This window comes from Hemiscyllium ocellatum, chromosome 22 (assembly GCF_020745735.1).
Source record: "Hemiscyllium ocellatum isolate sHemOce1 chromosome 22, sHemOce1.pat.X.cur, whole genome shotgun sequence".
In the NCBI taxonomy this organism is placed as follows: domain Eukaryota; kingdom Metazoa; phylum Chordata; class Chondrichthyes; order Orectolobiformes; family Hemiscylliidae; genus Hemiscyllium; species Hemiscyllium ocellatum.
In genome coordinates, this window is record NC_083422.1 from 20,042,101 (window position 1) to 20,061,605 (window position 19,505).

The 19,505-nt window shown below is 39.8% G+C and overlaps 2 protein-coding genes across 7 annotated transcripts in view; one reads left to right on the forward strand and one right to left on the reverse strand.

The window, feature by feature from the left end:
- marchf5 (membrane-associated ring finger (C3HC4) 5) overlaps positions 1 to 7,928 on the reverse strand; it is a 129,668-nt gene extending 121,740 nt beyond the window's left edge. Inside the window, exon 1 of the mRNA XM_060841924.1 lies at positions 7,502 to 7,928. Within this exon, the coding sequence (XP_060697907.1) occupies positions 7,502 to 7,551 (50 nt within the window). The 5' untranslated portion in view covers positions 7,552 to 7,928. The remainder of the gene's footprint in view (positions 1 to 7,501) is intronic.
- Positions 7,929 to 8,127: 199 nt separating this feature from the next.
- Positions 8,128 to 19,505, forward strand: part of cpeb3 (cytoplasmic polyadenylation element binding protein 3) — a 118,787-nt gene continuing 107,409 nt past the window's right edge. For 2 of the 6 annotated variants that reach the window (XM_060841925.1, XM_060841926.1), the window contains exons 1-2: positions 8,272 to 8,591; positions 10,135 to 10,919. In XM_060841925.1, the coding sequence (XP_060697908.1) occupies positions 8,534 to 8,591; positions 10,135 to 10,919 (843 nt within the window). In that variant the 5' untranslated portion in view covers positions 8,272 to 8,533. The other 4 variants (XM_060841930.1, XM_060841929.1, XM_060841927.1 and 1 more) reach the window with 4 other exon arrangements.

Sequence of the window (19,505 nt, forward strand, 5' to 3'; positions counted from 1 at the left end):
GTCCTGGGATGTGTTTTTAGGTCTTGCAGGCAGGACGCCACAATCTAATCATACTCTGTGAATGCTGTAGTTTAAGGAATAACCTAATCACTTTACAGTGTTTTTGGCTGGCATTTGACAATGGGGGGAGTGGCAGGGGGTTGTGGCTTGCATGCATGACTGTCTGTGATGGAAAACCCTGTATAAAGGTAGGGTTGTTCCCTTGTTCAGCCAGCCTTGCTTGACATGGTCCACAGGCATCGCAAAGAGTGTCAAGTGATTCTCCAAAAGCTTTTACTTGCTTAAATAAATTGTGGCTGTTCACAGAATTGGCATATTGTAGTTGCATCAAGCGTGCAAGAATCTCAAGAAGGGAACCTAACAGTTAGGGCATGGAATGCACTACCTGGAAATGAGGAGGTTCAATTGAGGCATTCAAGAGGGCATTGGATAATTATTTGTATTGAAATAGTGTGCAAGAGTGAGGAAATTGGAGACTGACATTTCAAGTAATTACATGTATTTAAAAAACTTGTGCAAGCACAATGGACAGAATGGCCTCCTTCTGCACCATAACAATTCTATAACTGTGACTCTGGATGGCTAGAAAGCAGCTAATGTAACATCTTTATTCAAAAAGGGAGAACTGTGAAATGAGCAACGACAGACCATTAAGTATAACCATTTGAACATTTAGAAATAGTTGGCTTAATTAAGGTCAAAGACAGTTATTAATTGCAAGGTATGCCAAAACAAACTATGGCTTGATGTGACCAATTGAAAAAGGGAAATGCAAATCTTTTGTACATAAATCTTACAATAAAGATTGCTAGAAAGATTCAGGCCTACAGTATGTGAAAACTGGATAATAAAATGCTATTTGACAGTCAGGAAGAGATACACAGCAAGCTGATATTGCGTAGGTTTATGAAGGTTGGGATAAACATATTGAGAATAGAAAGAGAAGGTAGAACTACATTTCTTCTTGATAATTTGAACTTACAGCTAGGGAGCACAAAGTCAAAAGCTACAAACATTGAGGAGATACTGCAAAAACTTCAGGAAAACATATGATTCAAAGCAGATAACTAGAGTTATACACTTGGGAGAAATAAAAGTACATCTTCAATGAAAAGATGTCAAAGGGTATTTATGAATGAAGAGGTTAAGGAATTTTAATACATAATTCCTTAAGTATGACAGATCAACAAAGGTGAAGCAACATTTAGACCACACCTGGAATATTGTGAACAATTTTGTTCTCTTTCTCAAAGGAAAGAGAAGGTTCATATATCTTAGGTATAGAGGGAGTTTCTTATGAGCAGAACTTGAACAGTTACTCATTTGAGGAATTGGCCCACCGCTAGAATGACGAGATTATTAATCTAGAGACTCAGATTGTAGGGATCTGTGTTTGAAACCCATCGTAGCAGATGGTGAAGTTTGAATTCAATAAAAATCTGGAATTAAAAGTCTAGTGATAACCATGAAACTACTGTTGATTGTCAAAGTGGTAATCTTATTGAAGTTTATAATATCATGAGGGGCATAGATAAAGTGAATCGCCAAAATCTTTTCCCTCAGATATGGGAGTCTAAGACCAAAGGGCAGAGATTTATTGAGAGAGAGAAAAGACTTAAAAGGGACCAGAGTGTCACCATTTTCATACAGAAAGTACATCGAACAAGGTACCAGAGGAAGTGGTAGAGGCAGGCACAATTACAACATTTAGAAGGCACATGGTCAGGTACATGGAGAGAAAAGGTTTACAGGGATATGGGCCAAATACAGACAAATGATACTAGTTCAGTTGAGGAAACTTGGTTCTCATGGACATGATGGACCCAATGGTCTGTTCCATGCTGTATGCTTCAAGTATTATCAATAAAGAATACAAAACAATGGCATTATTCTGTATCAATATTCTGCGTGAGGAACAGAGTTAAAATTTCACACATGTGAAACATGCACTTTTGAAATTTTATTCATAGGATGTGGAATGATTGGTGATGGCAGCATTTATTGCCCATTACAGCAAGGACAGTACAACCATTGAGATTCACTGGGGTGTTACTGGGAACACGAAACTACAGCTTCAGAGAGACAGCAACTGAACTAAAAAATTCCACCTAATTAAGTAATTATTGTTACATGTAGTCAGCTACTAACAATAACAATAAAAAACTTAGTAATAGTTTAGTAAGATATTCTAATGTGAAATACAGTCCAAAAGACAAGACATGATTACACCTTACACAAAGTACCCTGACAAAATTTCAATTTGGAAGTTAACTCACGTGACAAAGACATTGGGGCAAACATCATGAATTATATGTTGCAAATATTTAAAACATGAAACTTAAATACCTTTTATGATAATTCATAATTGATTATTCAATAATTCTCACATTGCATAATTAGTCCAGTGGTAAGATGCCAATTCACTTCCAATGAATTACAGGACAAAAGTAGACTTTGCATTTTCCAAAATAACTATTCGAGGCGGAAAGAACCTTTTTGAGCTGTCAGAGAAAAGGGTCTGAGAATACAAAAACAAGCGCTGCTTTAACAATGCAACCACTTCAAATGCAACTCTTAGGAGGAGGGTTCAGTACAAATGGAGTTACATATAAACAAAAATAACTAACAACCGATTTTTGTACAATAATCATTTATCAGCATTCAACAGATATTAAAGGCCTAGGCCAAGGACGAGATGGCACATGATCCCTCTCCAGTGCCAGCAGGTATGCACAAATCTGCAAAAAAGACCAGTTGGAGCAACTCTTCCTAGATAGGACACAAACTGATACTACAAAAGTTGGCTGTTTCGAGATATTATCGTTAAGTGCTGGAAAAGCACAATAGGTCAGATGGCATCTGTGCAGAGAAACACAGTTAACGTTTCTAACTTGACTTAGTTACTTTTGGTTATAGCTGTATTCAAACAGCTTGGGTAGGGGACAGCTAATTCTGGAGCACAATTCTTCAGTACTATTGCCAGAATGTTGTCAGGACAATTGCATTTGCAACATCTAATGCCTTTAACCTTTACTTGGTATTACCAGAGCATATCAATTGGTTGAAGATTAGTATCTGTGCATTTTAGAATGTCAGGAGCAGGCGATTATGGATCAGACACTTATTTTTTCAATTGAAAATGCTGTTTCAAGTGCTTCAGCCTTGTCTTTGGCTCAGACAAGCCGAGATTCTCCATTCATTGAGGTTGGGGGTATTAGCAAAGCCTCTGCCTCCTGTTAGACTTAAAAAAATATTGCCCATCAACATTGATGAGTGGATGTGGCAGGACTGCAGAGCTTAGATTTGATGCATTAGTTATGCGAATACTTATACCTGCCTATTACACAAGGCTTTTGTTTATTTGGTCTTCAAGTAATCCTGTGTTGCAGCATCATCAGATTGCCAGCTTATTTTTAGCTTTGCCTGGTGCTGTTCCTGGCTTGCAGTCTTCCTTGAACTAGGGTTGATTTCTCAGCTACGACTGTGGTTGAATACAACTCTACTACTTCTGATGGCCCAAAATACATCATCGATATCCAGATTTGAGCTGCCAGATCTGTCTTCAAGTCTGCTCCATTTAGCACAGTGGTAATGACACACAACGCAATGGAGGACATCCTCAATGTGAAGTTAGGGCTTTGTCTCCACAATCAATCTTTCATCTCTTTTACTGAGACTGTCATGGGCAGACATCTGTGACAGGTAGATTGGCAAGAGTCACGTGCATTTTTCCCCTTGTGTTGGTTCCTTCACCAAAGCTGCTAGACTGAATCCATAGCACATTTCCTTTAGGACCTGACTGACTCTTAAAACTCTGCAATTGGATGATGGGAAACTGAAGTCCCTCATCGAAAGCACATTCTGTATCCTTGTGTGCTTCCTCCAAGTCAAATTCAATAGGTACAATTACTGATTTAACTGATGGCAGCCAGAAGATAGGAGCCTTCAAAATGAAGGACTCAATGAAGAGTCAAGGAGAGTACCCAATCAAAAATTAAGGCATACAATTCATCGAAAACCAGCAGTAGGCCAGAGGTTTGGGACTTTTTTTTAAAAAAAGCACCAACATATGATTGAAAAGCTAATGAAGAGGGAGAAAATTAAAAGTAGAAAGTAAATTGGAAAAAAATAAAAACAGCAAGAGCTTTGACAGGTATTTAAAAAGAGTAACTAAACTAAGTATGGGACCCTTGAAAGATACAACTGGGAAATTTATAACAGAATTAGGAAATTACATAATTTAAGACAACATGTACAAAATATTTGACAACTGATGGGACTAAAGGCACATAAATAACTAGGTCCTGATGACACACATGCCAGAGTTTCAAGAAAGTGGCTATATAGAGAGGGAAGGTAATAGAGTCAATGTTCCAGAACTCACTGGATTCTAGCAAGGTTCCAATTGATTGGAAAACTGCAAATGTGATACCCATGTTCAAGATGGGAAGGAGACAGAATGTGGGAAACTATAAGCTTGTTAGCCTAACATCTAATGTGGGAAAACCCTTGTCCATTATTAAGGAAGGAACAGCTAGAAAAGCATAACATAATCAAACACCAAATTTTTAAGATTAGATTAGATTAGATTACTTACAGTGTGGAAACAGGCCCTTCGGCCCAACAATCCACACCGACCCGCCGAAGCGCAATCCACCCATACCCCTACATTTACCCCTTTTACCTAACACTATGGGAAGTTTAGCATGGCCAATTCACCTGACCCGCACATCTTTGGGCTGTGGGAGGAAACCGGAGCACCCGGAGGAAACCCACGCAGACATGGGGAGAACGTGCAAACTCCACACAGTCAGTCGCCCGAGTCGGGAATTGAACCCGGGTATCAGGCGCTGTGAGGCAGCAGAGCTAACCACTGTGCCACCGTGCCGCCCACATACAGCATCAACATAGTTTTGTGAAAGGGAAATCATGTGACAAACTTTCTGGAGGTTCTTTCAGGATATAGCAAGCAGAGTTGATAAAGGGGAAAACGAAAGATGTACTGCATTTGGATTTCCGCAAGACATTCAACAATATACCACGTAAAAAGACCATTGCACAAGATCGGAGCTCGTGGCTTTGGGGATAGTGCAATAGCAGGGATTGTAGATTGTCTTCTGTGTGTTGACCAGAGATGGGTGTATCTCAGGTCGGAAAGACATAACTAATTTAGATTTATATTAATTGTCACATGGATATAGAATAAGTGAAAGCTTTTGGGCATTAAAATGCAAAGTATCGCAATGCTTAGACACCATCTTGAAACACTGAATATAATGCAAGATTTCGCTACAATAGAGTTCATCTTTCTTTCTTCTTGTTTCCTGTCCACTGCCTAACTTCGACCAGAGTCTCTGAAATGGGGTACCACATACAGTCCTTCACCACTGTCACAATCATGACTGCTGTGCCCAAGCTTGCGCCATGTGCTTAGGAATGCAGAGGTTCCATCTCTCCTGTTCCCCATTCAAAACTCCTACACAGATGTTACTACTGCTCATCAGAGTCCCTTTTGCTGATACTACCACTCTGGGTCTAGCTGCTCACCTGTCCCTCAGTCAGCCTGTGAGTTCCGACCAGGGGAGTTAGCCCAGGACCTGCTCTCAATCCCCGGGAGACCCTATTTTGGGATAGAAGATGCCCAGTTCGTCCTATATTGCTGCACTATTGCTGGAAATCACCTCCCTCACTTGCCACTCTCCAGACATTAGAGAAAAGAGCAAAAGCAAACAAAAAGCAAAGCAGACAGGACCAGACACGGCGTAGGCTTAGCCTTGCTCCTCTGCTGCCATCTTGAACATCGAGAATAGAATTCCACAAGGATCAGTCTAGTCCCTCAATTATTTACCACGTATATTTATAATTTGGAGGAGGGAGGCAGAGAATAATTTATCGGAATTTAGTGATACAAATATAGTTGGAGGGAATGCCGTGAAGAGGACTTAAGGAATCTGTGAGGGAATATAGATTAGGATGAGAAACTGATCAAAATCTTATCAGAAAGCATTTATTGTAGGGACATTGCAAGGTTATGCACTTTGGCAGAAAGAATCAAAAAGCAGACCATTATTTAAATAGAAATTCATAAAAAGCACAGCGCAGAAGAATCTAAACATTTTATACAAACAACACAAAGTTAGCGTGCAAATGCAGCAAATAATTAATAAAGCATATTTGGAATTTTGGCCTCAAGTTGTTCACAAACTGAGTTTCAAAATAGGGAAGTCTTGTTACAACTGTATTGGCTAATGTTGAGGCCATACCTAGAATACTACATACAATATTGGTCTATATTTAAAGAAAAGGTTAGATGGCATTGGAGGCAGTTCAAAAGTGATGCACAAGGATAGAGAGTTGACCATATCTAAAGCAACTAAACATGTTAAGTCTTTATTCACGAAAGTTCAGATGAATGAAGGCTGGTCTTACAAAATTCTGAGAGGACCCGATAAAGGTAACACCAAAACAATGTGGTGCTGGAAAAGCACAGCTGTTCAGGCAGCATCTGAGGAGCAGGAGAGTCGACATTTCGAGCACAAGTTCTTTATCCTCGGATGAAGACGGTCTGTGCTTTTCCAGCACCACACTTTTTGACTCTGATTTCCAGCATCTGCAGTCCTCACTTTCTCCTAGTTGATAAGGTAAATGTTGAGAAGATACTTCTGCTAGCAGGGGAATCTCAAACTAGGGGACATAGTTACAGGACAAGGGGGCATGCATGGAAAAAAAGATGCAGAGGAATTCCTCCCCAAGTGGTAGTGAATGTTTGGAATTCTCTATCCCAGAAAGTTATGGAGACAAGATCAATGAATGATGGGGGCAGATTGGGAGGCTGGATAGTCTACCCCTGCACGTCTCTCTTCTGTTCACGTATTGAGGTGATGTTATTGTATACTAAACATTTCCTCCTATCATAACTCACTGCAAAACGTTAGCTACATATTTAGTGCACTCTAATGCACTTAATATATTTATGACATATAATTTATTGAAAAATAATCTCCGCATAGACCTAGTAAAGTATCTTGAAAATAGAACTCTTAAAAGGTATTTGTATAAAATAGACTTGAAGTATGGGGGAAAAATTCCTTTCAACAAATATTAAATTATACGGCACAGTAACAATTGTTTACTTCTTAAGATTACAAACTTTCAAACTCATGACCTATGTAACGTCAAAAGCCGACTATTGTAAGAAAGATGAACATAATTTCTGTTATTAAATTTTAATAAAATAATTATAAATACATCGTGCAAAATGTAAACTTCCAATATTTACGCATTAGTTGTCTTAAATACGAGAGCGATTACTCTCGGAAGAACAAATGTATTACATTTTAAGTGATCAATCACTTAAGTATAAATAAAACCGAGCTGCTATCCTAGACTAGCTCAGAGATTTAAACCTTTTCTGAAGCGGAACAGGCGGTCAATGTGAGTGGGTTGGAGCAGGACCTGGGCCGCCGGGACACAGTTATCTGACTGCCCCGCTCTCACTCACCTATCCAGCGGCTGCATCGAAACCGCCGTCAGATCCGCGCCGCCCGACATTTTCCAGCAATCTACCCCCTCCTTCAACTGCCTTCGCTCGATTGTTTCAGGAGGTTCATGTAAAAGCTTCAGCTAGGCCTCGCTCTGCGGCCTAAACCACACGGCGATCGAACGGAGAGAGAGACCCGCTGTGAGCCAGCGAAGCTGGGCCGAGAAACCGCGGCGGCAGGATGAGCGCTCTGTAGCCGTAGGGGCGAACACCCATTAAACTTCTAATTTTGGGTCTTCTTGGGGGGAAAATACGCCAATCTTTATGGGGTGTTTTTTTCTGTATATTGGGGGTGGGGGTTGCTTGAAGAGAAAACGTGTATTTGTTTCAAAACACAATTGACCACTTCCGAGCTGCGACCTCCATTTACTGTGAGGTAATAATAACGTTGAGCCCAACCGGAAGTGCGCTCCGCCGTGCGCTCTGCGGAGACCGGCGGACCTCGCGCGGCCCGCTGGGAGCTGTAGTTCCATTTCCCCCAGCAAGGCCGTCGGCGACGGCGCAGGCGCAGCTCGGCCGGGACTGCATTGTCCGCCATGCACCGCTGCGTAACGTTTACCTGTGCACGCGCACGAATGGAATCCCACAGGCTGGCTTGGCTTGGTCTGTGGCTGCTGGGGTAGAGCGTTTCGAAGTTTGCATTGCGCACCAGGAAAGGGACTGGCACTTCTATTCCACACCCCCTTTACTTCCCGCAAACTATTTCAGAGGTTCACACCAAGGTAACAACAGTTTTCGGTAATCCAGAGACGATTGAGAACCTATCAGAAGAAGTCTGTGAGATCCAAGATTAGATACTGCAGAGTGAAACCTCCTGAATTCTAAGTAAATAGAATTGAATGTTAGTTGGAGAGCAAGACATTAACATTTGCTTCGTTTCCCACTGTGCGAATAGAACAAATCAATCACGTTACTAGCTATTATTGATAAAAATATGTTTCTTGTGACCTTGACCATTGCAAGGGCCCAAATTGACGACTTCATGATAAATCAATGGCGAATATCAGCTTGTCAAACGGGCAAATAAAGGAGGATGCTATCATCGATTCATGTATTTAACATTTATTTTTATGTATCACTTGTTTACATTTGGTTGGTTGACTGAAGTTAATATTTTACATAAAGTTCACGGTTTTGTTTTTCTTATTTGAGCTGGAATGTTGGACAATGTTTGGATAAGTGCATTGTTTAAAAGTGTATTTGAAATGTACGCCCTGTCGAGAAACCATTTCTTTGCTTTTCGGGTACGGTGCTTAACATAAATACATGCGGATAATACTTCTCTTGTTTTTTTGATGCTCAATGTTGCCATATAAAACGAACCTGACAGTACATGACGTGAATGTTGATACGAGCTGACAATGACCTTGGGGGTCCGTTTATGGGGATAAAATTAATTGCGTTGTTAAAAATGCACGTGCAAAGTTAATGTGAACCTGCGTACGTTTCACTTTAGTCTGCTTGCCTGTCAGATTAAAGACGCGAGTCGAATTTGTTACGTGTGGATTGTAATGGTTTACAATATTACAGATGTCACTTTTGTGGACACTTTTTTTCTAAATTTGTCAGCAAAACATGGAATTATGAGTTGTCCAATCGTCATTTGGCCATTTGCAATAACATGCAAAGCAAGGAGCCATTTTATGAATAGCCATCAATTGTGGATAAATGGCGTAAACATACTGCATGGTAAACCAGCAATATCCAAGAGCTTTCAGGACATTTTAAGATGTCACTGTGTTTTGGCAATCGAAATATTGTTTGGGTCAACAAAATTGCAGACGCGAAAAAAGGTCACAAGTTACGTGTCAAATATGGTTCTGCCTCGATAAGGGTATTTCGACGCACCTCTCGTATTAAAATCGTATTTTAAAAGTATTGCCTAGTCATAAATTAATACATGAAGATAATTTCGTACAAAACAGGTTCCTGTTTATTTAAATTAAGCAGGTTGCTGATTATTCGTCACCACCCCCCCCCCCCCCCCCCCAAAACTGGGTTCGAGACTCAATAAAATGCAGAATGGTGCCAGATCTGTAACCCCAGACATTTGTTTTATTTAAATCGACAATGCTCTGGTGGCAAAAAAATATACATCGCCTGCATGTCGCGTGACTGTAAATGTAATATTGGATCTTGTAAATGGTTTTTTTTAAAATTTAAAACGTATTTTAACCTTCTGAAGGACGCAGCACTATTTATTGACGTATGCAAATTAGCACAGGGCTTTGAAAGCTCTTGAACAGGAACAAGAATCAGTTTCACATTGCGGGTGAGAGCTGAAGTTCCGGTGTAAAGAAAGACGTGGCGAAATTAGTGAATATCTGTGCCCGCAGCTCAAATCTCTCATTCTGAGGGGGGACCAGAACACGAAAGGGTGAAGCTGCTACTCATTCCTTTTTATTTGCCCCTTATTTTTTTTTAAAAAAGAGCATTTAATATTGCCTGGTTTACTCCCCCCCACCCCCATCGCTCTGGTTAAATGGGCGATTACACATTTGCTTTACAGTCACCTAGCAATGATACAGGATTTTCGCCAGCGGTGAAGTACCAGAACACAGCTAATAACGCGCCTTTGTTTTTTCCTGTTTTAGCTCCGCAAACCATGCAGGATGATTTACTGATGGACAAAAGCAACCCCCAGCAGCTTTCACCAAGGTCAGAGCAAAGCACCGAAGCCGCAGAAACCCCCAAGTCCGAAGATAGCTCCGTGAGTATAAACGCCCCGGTTTCTGCCCAGAATAAAGAGAAGACGCAGATGGAGTCGCCAATCTTGCCCGGCTTGAGCTTTCAACCCCAGGAGCCTGGTACCTCCCTGTCCCCTTCGTTCAGTACGTGGTCGACGGGCACCACCAACACGGCGGATGATAGCTTTTTCCAGGGCATCCCGGCCGTCAACGGGACGATGCTGTTCCAGAATTTCACTCACGTCAACCCGGTTTTCGGTGGCACTTTCTCGCCCCAGATCGGCCTGGCTCAGCAGACACAGCACCACCAAGCCCAGCAGCAGCAGCAGCAACAACAACAACAGCAGCAGCGGAGGTCGCCCGTCAGCCCGCAGGCTCCATTCGCCCAGCGCAGCGCCTACAACCACCAGCCCATCATGACCAGCAAGCCGTCCTCGGCTTGGAACAACCATCAGAACACCACCTGGAGCACGGCCCCCAATCCCTGGAGCGGGCTGCAAGCCCGGGACCCCCGGCGAGCGGTTGGGGTGCCTTCCCCCCTCAACCCGATCTCTCCACTCAAGAAACCCTTCTCCAGCAATGTCATCGCCCCCCCGAAATTCCCTCGAACTGCACCTACACTAACCCCCAAATCGTGGATGGATGACAACGCCTTTCGGACAGACAACAGCAACGGCATGTTGCAATTTCAGGTACAGTAACCCGACCTTGAAAATTTCATTTCGACCAAATGTACAAAAGACGCAGTAGGACATGACCTTCACAGTCACATTGCATGTGCCATCTTTAATGGAACATGACATTGCAGAGAAAACATCACATCTGTTACTTTTAGCTAGTAATGACACTGTTCAGCCTAAATACATCTTCAATAGATGAGAATACTGGATCATGTCCTTGTTACTCTCCAACAACAAGAAGCTTACCAGACCAACCCCTCTACCCCTCCACAAAAGGAGCTAGTAACAGTGAGCCCTGCTGATCTCAGTGCCAGATTAATTTTGACAGTGTCGTCATTGAAACAAATTCAACAAATTTAATGTTGAAATTGGGTTTTTCCATGTCCTTTCTCTATTGGCAGTATTCAACTGCCTTTTATATCCTTTTGGGGGGAAAAAACAGCAGGCAGGTTCCATATATAGAACCATTAACTATTCACATGATTGATTGTCAAGCTTCATAGCAGTCAGTAAAGAGTAGAATTGCTGAAGAATTTATAAAACAGTTTTTTTTTGTTCAATTGTTACATTTAGCACTATGGGATCACTTGTCCTTCATCTTTTAAGGCCGTTTTGTTTGGGCAATTGTTTTGACGTCAAACAGAGGTGGAGCAAAATGCTGTCATCATGTACTATTTCAACTGCTTGAAAGCAGAAATGTACAGTCATTTCTGTGGTACACCAGTCATGTATTGACTGTAAATATTTGCAGGATAGGAAGAGAACCTATTCAGCATATGCCAAGGTTTTAAAATCCACAAAGATAGCTCGGTTTTATCTTGCCTATTTTGTATTGGAATTGTGCATATAATGCCATTTTCCCTATGTATATTATCAATTTCCAGCTTTCTCCATCTTAAAAAAATTCTGGAAGTCCCATTAAACTGGGTCAAAATCCTTTGGTTACAAATAATTACTTTATGGATAATCACCAGCCTTTTTAATGGTAAATTGGTGAGGGATTGACAACCTTCATTTAGCAGACCCTGAATAACTAAGTCAGATTCTGCATTGCATGCACTTGTTAATGGAGTATGCAGCAATTCAAGTGGCCCCAGGGACATGATGTTATGTGGATGTGCCCAAATAATCCTCATCAATAAGATCAACAATTATTACTTGGGTTATTTTTCTATTGTGGCAAAATGTAAACTATTGTCCAAGGACAATCTTCATTCCTACATGCAGCCATTTATTCCACCAGTTAGGATTTCTGTGATTTGACTGTAAAAATTCATTTTCATCATTACATTTGACATGACTATTGTGGTCAAAAATCAGTTTGTAAATTATAGAAATGAAAGGTTTGATAATGTTCTATTTTGTGATAGAAGTTGTAAAATAATGCTGATAACAGTTGTTGTTGTTTTGTGGTGATGGGTTATATAATGTAAGTGACCTGGAAAATTTAACTTGATCACTGTCATTGCCTTTGCCTGTATTCTATATTAGGATAACCTGAAATGCAAGTCATGGTTGTATTTTTCGCTGAGAATCTCTCATCAGTAAGTATGTGTTCTCATACAAAGGCAGTTCTTCTCAGTGACATGAAATGGAGGTTGAGGAAATGGAGACCACGTATTATTGTTGCAATTGAGTGCAAGTTTACCACTTGCTGATTAATTTTTTAACTAAATACCATGCAAGGTCTGGTTTGCTGATGGTATTTGCATTTGGTAATCCATTCTCCAAATAAAAGCCCGTATATTCTGATGTATATGTGTTGGAATACATCTATCATGTATAAACTTAAGATTGTCAGACAGCCTTTAAATCAACATTCAATTATTTGCATATTTAAACAAGTTAGTTGTCTTATTTTATAATGCAATGAATATAGAATTAATCTAAATGGGCTGAAATTGTTTTGATCTGTTATAGAAAATGATTCTACGAAATAGGATAATTCAGGGATTTAATGCAAAAATGTTCCTCTTAAAATTAGACCCACGTGGAGAAATTAAATGAGGCATGTTTTCTATTATATCTGAACCCGTTGACCAATCTAGTTTCTGGTAGGTTTGGTGTTTGGTCCAACTAGAGTCTTTTTTACAAATGCAGTCATTGCATGTCCTTGATGCATCGGATAACTGAAAGAAAAAGTCACTTTTCTTACCAATCAATAAAAGGACATGGATACTTAATGCATTGGATGTACATGGACCACCAAAAAAGATTTCACACATTCAAAGGACAAACTGAGAGGTTATGAATGTCTTTTGGGTAAAAGATTGGAATAGCAAAGATTTATATTTTGTGTGTGAATGTCAAATGGGGTTGCCAAGTCAGTTGAATATGAAGGTTTTTAATATACATGGTGATGGTGGAGCTGGCCACCAGATTAGAAAATTTGTTCTGCAAAGCCACCTACTGACCATAGCCTGTAACAACATTGGGACAGATAGCAGCATCATTCATGGGAATTGTTGACATAGTAATTTACTTTAGGGGAAAAAGAAGATAGAAGATAAAATGGAAACTAGAAGAAACAAAGTTTGGGAATAAGGTATGCGTGCTCCACATGAAGGTTCAGGAATGTAATCTTCTGTCTTGTCATCTGTGCAAATTACATGAATGCATAACCTGATCATTCTGTGTTCATAGTTACTCAGAAGATTTGTTAAATGAGGAATACTATGTGAAGTGATATAAATACTTGCTTTAACAATATTGAACGGTGTCCTGGAATCTATAAACAATGGGAAAGAGATCTGGTAGTACTGGATATGAGTCTCCGGACTAGCTGTATTTTTGTTCCAGAGTAGATTGATTCTAGGAATCCTTGGATAAATCTCCACAATTGAGATAACTGACAGTAGAGTAGATTGGTATCTGGCATGACTGAAGGTGAGTGGGAGAGAGTGTCCTCCAGTTGGCCTTTACCACAATTTTCCCTTTTTGTTTCTGTTTCCGAATCAGACTTGCTGTTTTTAGTTGTATCCCACTAATGCAAGTTTATTTTACTATAAGGTGTCACTAAATTGTACTAATTTGTTTTCTGATGAGTACATTGTATGTCTGCAAGGCAGAGTTGTTTAAGAATTTAATATTTAAGATACAATAAACATGCAACTTTTTAAAAAATTAACTTTTCTTGGGAAAGGACAAGGTAGCTTCAGATATTGTCACTAACTATAGGAACAACATAGCATAAAAGTTGAAACCACTCTTCTCAATAGAATATTATGGTTTTACTTCCAATCTTGAAATCCTGCTCAGAATACACTTTTTTTTTACTCTTCCTTACAATTCTTTACTTTCTCTTCCTATTCATATTTTCAATCACCACCAACACTAAGCTGACCCCCTTGCCATTCCAGGTGATTGCTGGCTTTTTCCTTCAAGATGGTAGATATTATAGGTGGAGGAGCTGATCTTGAAGCTTTGGCATTCACTGCAGACCATCTGATACTGCATTGTGCAGTCATGTTGTGGTGGAGATGGAAGGAGAACATATTTAAGTTGGTAGATGAGCTGCCAATCAAAAAGGCTGCTTTGCCTTAGATTATGTTGAATTTTTTTGAGAATTGTTGAAGCTTTGCTCATTCAGGCAATTCCCACTCTGTAGTGATGAATTAGTTTTGAGGTTGGAAGAGGTGTTATTGGCTACAAAATTCCCAGCCTCTGACTTGTGTTGGACTGATGGTACTTATATGGGTGGTCAAGTTATGGTCCTGATCAATGGTGATAACTCATTCCCTAAGGTTTCGTACAAAGGGATTTAGGAAGGCTCATACAGTTGAATGTAAAGGAGAAATGTTCCAGTTCTGTCACTGGTGATGATCAATGCCTGGTACTTGTATCAGTGTGTGGCTTAAGTTATCTTTTATATTATTTTTAAAGTCAAGCTTGAATGTTGCCTCAGTCTTACTGCAACCAAATTGGATCTGCCTCCTTAGAATGAAGCGGTCACTGCCAAAGCAGCTAAAGATGGTTAGGCTTCGGTCAATGTCCAAATGTTGAGATTGTTTTCCAATAACCAAGCTATCCCTTTGCTGCAGTGAGGTATAGTCCTGGGTGGTGATATTGGAACTGAAACTGAGCAACAGTGAATAGTCATGGAGGTAGATGCCATTTGATGGCATTCTTGACAACTCATTCCATTGCTTTGATCTAGAGCCAGTTGAGGCATGAATTGTCCAGGTTGGCGTGCTTTGTGAACAGGAAGTACTGGACAATTTTCTATGGGGGAGATACCTATGGTATGATTATACTGAAGCAACTTGTCTGGAGGTGTAGCAAGCTGTGGGGGAAAAAAATCCTCCCTATGGTTGGGATTTTTTGAGGTCATTACTTTTGCTTGGTTCAGGTGGGCTTAGCCATTTCCTAATGTACCGCACAGCTTCAAGGCAGAATTTGTGGGAGTCCTGGCAGGAAGCTGGGCAGGATTGTTCACATGGCGCTCCTAGCTGAAGATGCTTGCAAATGTTTGAGCTTTGACAATTTGAGGTGTGGATATTCCTGGCATAGCCACCTCGTCTTAGTTATTTATTTTTCCATCACATTTGCACCGAGATGGGCAGGACTGCAGAGGTTTGGCCAAATCTGTGAAATCTTTTTAGCTTCATCTTAACTGCTTTGATTCTGCATTCTTGTCATCCTGTGTTGTAGCTTCATTGGGTTGGCAGCTCATTTTTAGAGCATCTGTGGTATTCCTCCTGCACACTCTTCCACATTGCTTATTGAACTCTACCTTGATGGTACAATGAGTGATATGTTGGATCTTGTGTTACAGTATATTGCTGCTGATGATCGTTCTTGTGGATGCCAAATTTTATTCTGAAATCTCTTCCATCTTGCATAGTATTGCCACAAAACACAATGGGAATGTACTAATTGGGAATATATGACTTTGTCTCCAAAGATGAGACTCTGGTCTTCCCAATGTTGCTTTGAACAGATGTGTCCTCAACAGGTAACTTCTAAGGTGATTGTAAGGTCAGGTAAGTTTATTCCTTGTTGATTCTTATCACATGTCACAATCTCTCTGGCAACCATCTCCTTCAGTACTTGACAAGCAGGCCAGTGATGTTACTCAGCAACAATGACAAAATGACTTTATCATTGAGCCACCAAATTTTTTTTTCAGGAAACATTTATTTAGCGTTCCGACTTCTGCATCCAAGTGTTCTAATTTGGTTTGATCTATTCACAATAATCTATTTTCATGTTGGGGAAAGTAATTAAATTATTACTTATTTTACAGAAACTCTGGTTTCAATTATTTTGGTTGATATCACTTTAATCTCTGACATAGTGACTTATAATATGCTGTTTAGTTGTAGACTTGAGTAAATTAATCAAACCTCACCCCCGCCCCTAAAATAATTGTTCTGGTAACAGTGACTAATGAGAAGTTAACTTCGTAAACAGACAGTCATTAGAATTTTGGGAGCAGTGAAGGAACATTGTGCCTTTTCAGATCATTGGCTTGGAAAGAGTGTGTTGAATGTTTGTATCAAGATGACAAATACCCTGGAGGGGTTAGTAATAATTTCTTCAGGACAAATTGTCTCAACTTTTACATAGTGATATTTACTTCATAAATATAGCATAGTGTCAGTAATAATAGTTCCTGTAACCTGATTTTCCTAGTTTAGGATGATGCTGTAGTTTTAATGTCATTGGCATTTATGCTTGATGTGCTTATGTTTTAATGTTAATTTTACATGCAAGTTTCCAAACAAGTGGGTAGTTTTTCATACATCTAAAAACCTTTTACATTTTGTTTTACATTTCTGTTGAATTGTAGTATTGTTCTGTGCATCATCTATAGAAAAATGTTCAGTGGTTAAAACAGTGAACTTTATCACTTTTGTTGCTCTTCTTAGAGTTGTTTTTTGTTGAAGCTGATTTTGAGTGCTTTCACGAATTCTTGGCAGACTTAATTTTGGACTTACAGTTGTGGACTATCTCTGCTCAATGACATCATTACAGGAGTTCCTCAAGGTAGTGTCCAAAGCCCAACCATCTCCAATTGTTTTGCCAATGGTATCCTCTCCACCATAAGGTCAGAAGTGGAAATGTTCACTGCATAGTGTTCTGAATCAATTGCTACTCCTCAGATACTAAAGTTGAAGTGTAACAAGACCTAGACAAGATGCAGGCCTGGCTGAAAAATGGCATGTAACGTGCATGCCGCACATATGTCAGTCAATGACTATCTCCACCAAGACAGTATCTAACCATTTCATGTTAACATTCAAAAATAGAGCTATCACTGAACCTCCCACTTTCAACATCCTGAGGGTTACCAGTGACCAAAAACTGAACTGGACTAATCACATAAATATTGTGGTTACAAGAGAAGGTCAGACGCGAGGAATCCTGCAGTGAGTTACCACTTTGACTTTCCAAAGTCTGCCACCATCTACAAGGCAAAAGTCAGCAGTTTGAAAAGGCTGTTTGCTTGGAGAAATGTAGCTCCAATGACCCTCCAGTTTTACAATATCTGAGGATAAAAACAGCTCTCTTGATTGGCACCTCAATATTCACACTCCCCGCTTTCGGTGCACAGCAACCACACTGTGTACCACTTACATGATGCACTGCAGAATTCCACAAGGCTCCTAAGGCAACACCTTCCAAGCCCGCAACCATTCCATCTAGAAGAACAAGGACAGCAGATACATGGGACACGACCACTTTTCAGTTCCTCTCCAAGTCATACAAATTCCTAACGTGGCAATTCCAGAAACTCTTTCTCTCTCCCCCCCCCCCCCCCCCCCCCACATCAAAACTCGTGCTGCACAGTTGTACCTATTTACATTTTCTATCATGTGTAGAAAATGCTTTTGGTTCACAACTTTGAAGAAAATACTGTGGGAGAAACAACCGGATGAACGTCACATAATCTGATAAATTAAGTTTCCTAAATTATGGTCAGTGTAACCCAGTTTTCTTGGAATTCTATCTACAAATATCACCCCTTTTCTATATCTTATGCATGTCCCTAATTGTATATTGCTCAAAGTCTCAGGTTTGGGATTTGCTCTTTGTGTGGAGTTTGCTTGCCTCCTTTCCTGATATTTTCAGGTCTTCATGTATGACAAATGAAATTCTGTTGGTATACATTGAAATATTTCATTTTAAATGGTTGGTGTAGCTAACTGTCTCATGTTCAAAATAGTCTTGGCTACAATATTTTAGATGGATGGTATCATCATTTGTTAGAATTGGGAAAGCGGTTTCAAATAAGTTTATTTTTGATCCTCCACTGATCTATCCTTGACTGCACCCTTCCTATTTCTCATCAACATGCTGCCATTTTGGTGACATAATTCAGAAAAGTGACATCAGTTTCTGTATGTGTGCTGATGATACCCATCACTGCTTCACCACCACCTCTTTTTACATAGTGAGATTCCTTAACTAGATCATAAAGGTTTGCTCCAGTTCAGTGTTGGTCTTAATGCCATTATCTTTGTCTTGGTCCCTGCCACAAACCCAACTTTCTAATCACTGACACCATCTCTTACCAGGCAACTCTGAGGTTGAACCAGTGGTTTGCGGCCTTTGTCATACTTGTTTTGAGGAGGTGATATCCTTTTCGAGTTTGCAGCCATGTAGTTTAGTTTGTGATGCACATTGGGATGTTTTATTACAATGAAGGTAACATGAATATAAGCTGCTATGGTTAATGTTATCTGTATGCATTTATAAATACTTGGATTCCACCATGAAGCCTATAAATATAATTGTTTTGAACTATTGCCTCAGAAATTGGATAGATGTCAGCTTTTGAGATTTTAGACAAGCAATATCTTCAGTGCTTTTAAAACTGGCTTTCAGTGGATTTAAGGGAGGGAGCGGATGTTTTGTTAATCTGCCCTTGGAGTTTTACATCGGAGAGATGACATCAGCTGATGGCCAGGTTTTCTGTCAGTTATAAAACCTTAAAAACAACTTGAATGAATTTACATACCTTATTTCCTGTTGAAGGTTTCATTATGGAGAAGGCTAAATGATGCAAAGAGGCATCAGTGTTTTTGGTTGCTCGTTGTGTGCTGTAATCCCTTTCATTTCTGCCTTATTGCTTTGAGTAACCTATTAATTAGCTGTGACAAAATATTTACGTCAAGTATGACAGATTCAAAAATATGAGGTTGCACCTATTGTTACTGGATCAGGTTGCCTTTATCAGAGAGGTTATGCAATGAAGGAGGATAAACTGCCAATTTGTATTAACTGCATATGCTATTCTATTCTGGGTGGTTATTCTGGAAATCTGATCAATATTTTGGAAACTAAATTGTGTAATTCTCTTTGTAGAAAATTGGATAATCAGTAATTTTCTGATGAATCAGTGATTTATATTTATGTATTTGATTTTCATTTTTTATAAATCTGAGAACACTAGTGTTAAAAGTGCCAGATTGGAGTTAAGCACCTAGTGTTTAGCAGATCCGTGCATGTGAGCAAACAAGGAATTAAACATAATTGTGACTGTGTGTGGGGAATAGTAGAAATCCCACACTTGTGTAGCACTCTCATAATCTTGACATTTGATGCAAAGTTTTTTAAAAAAAATCCTCCGCTTTAGTGGGAACTTGGCATTTG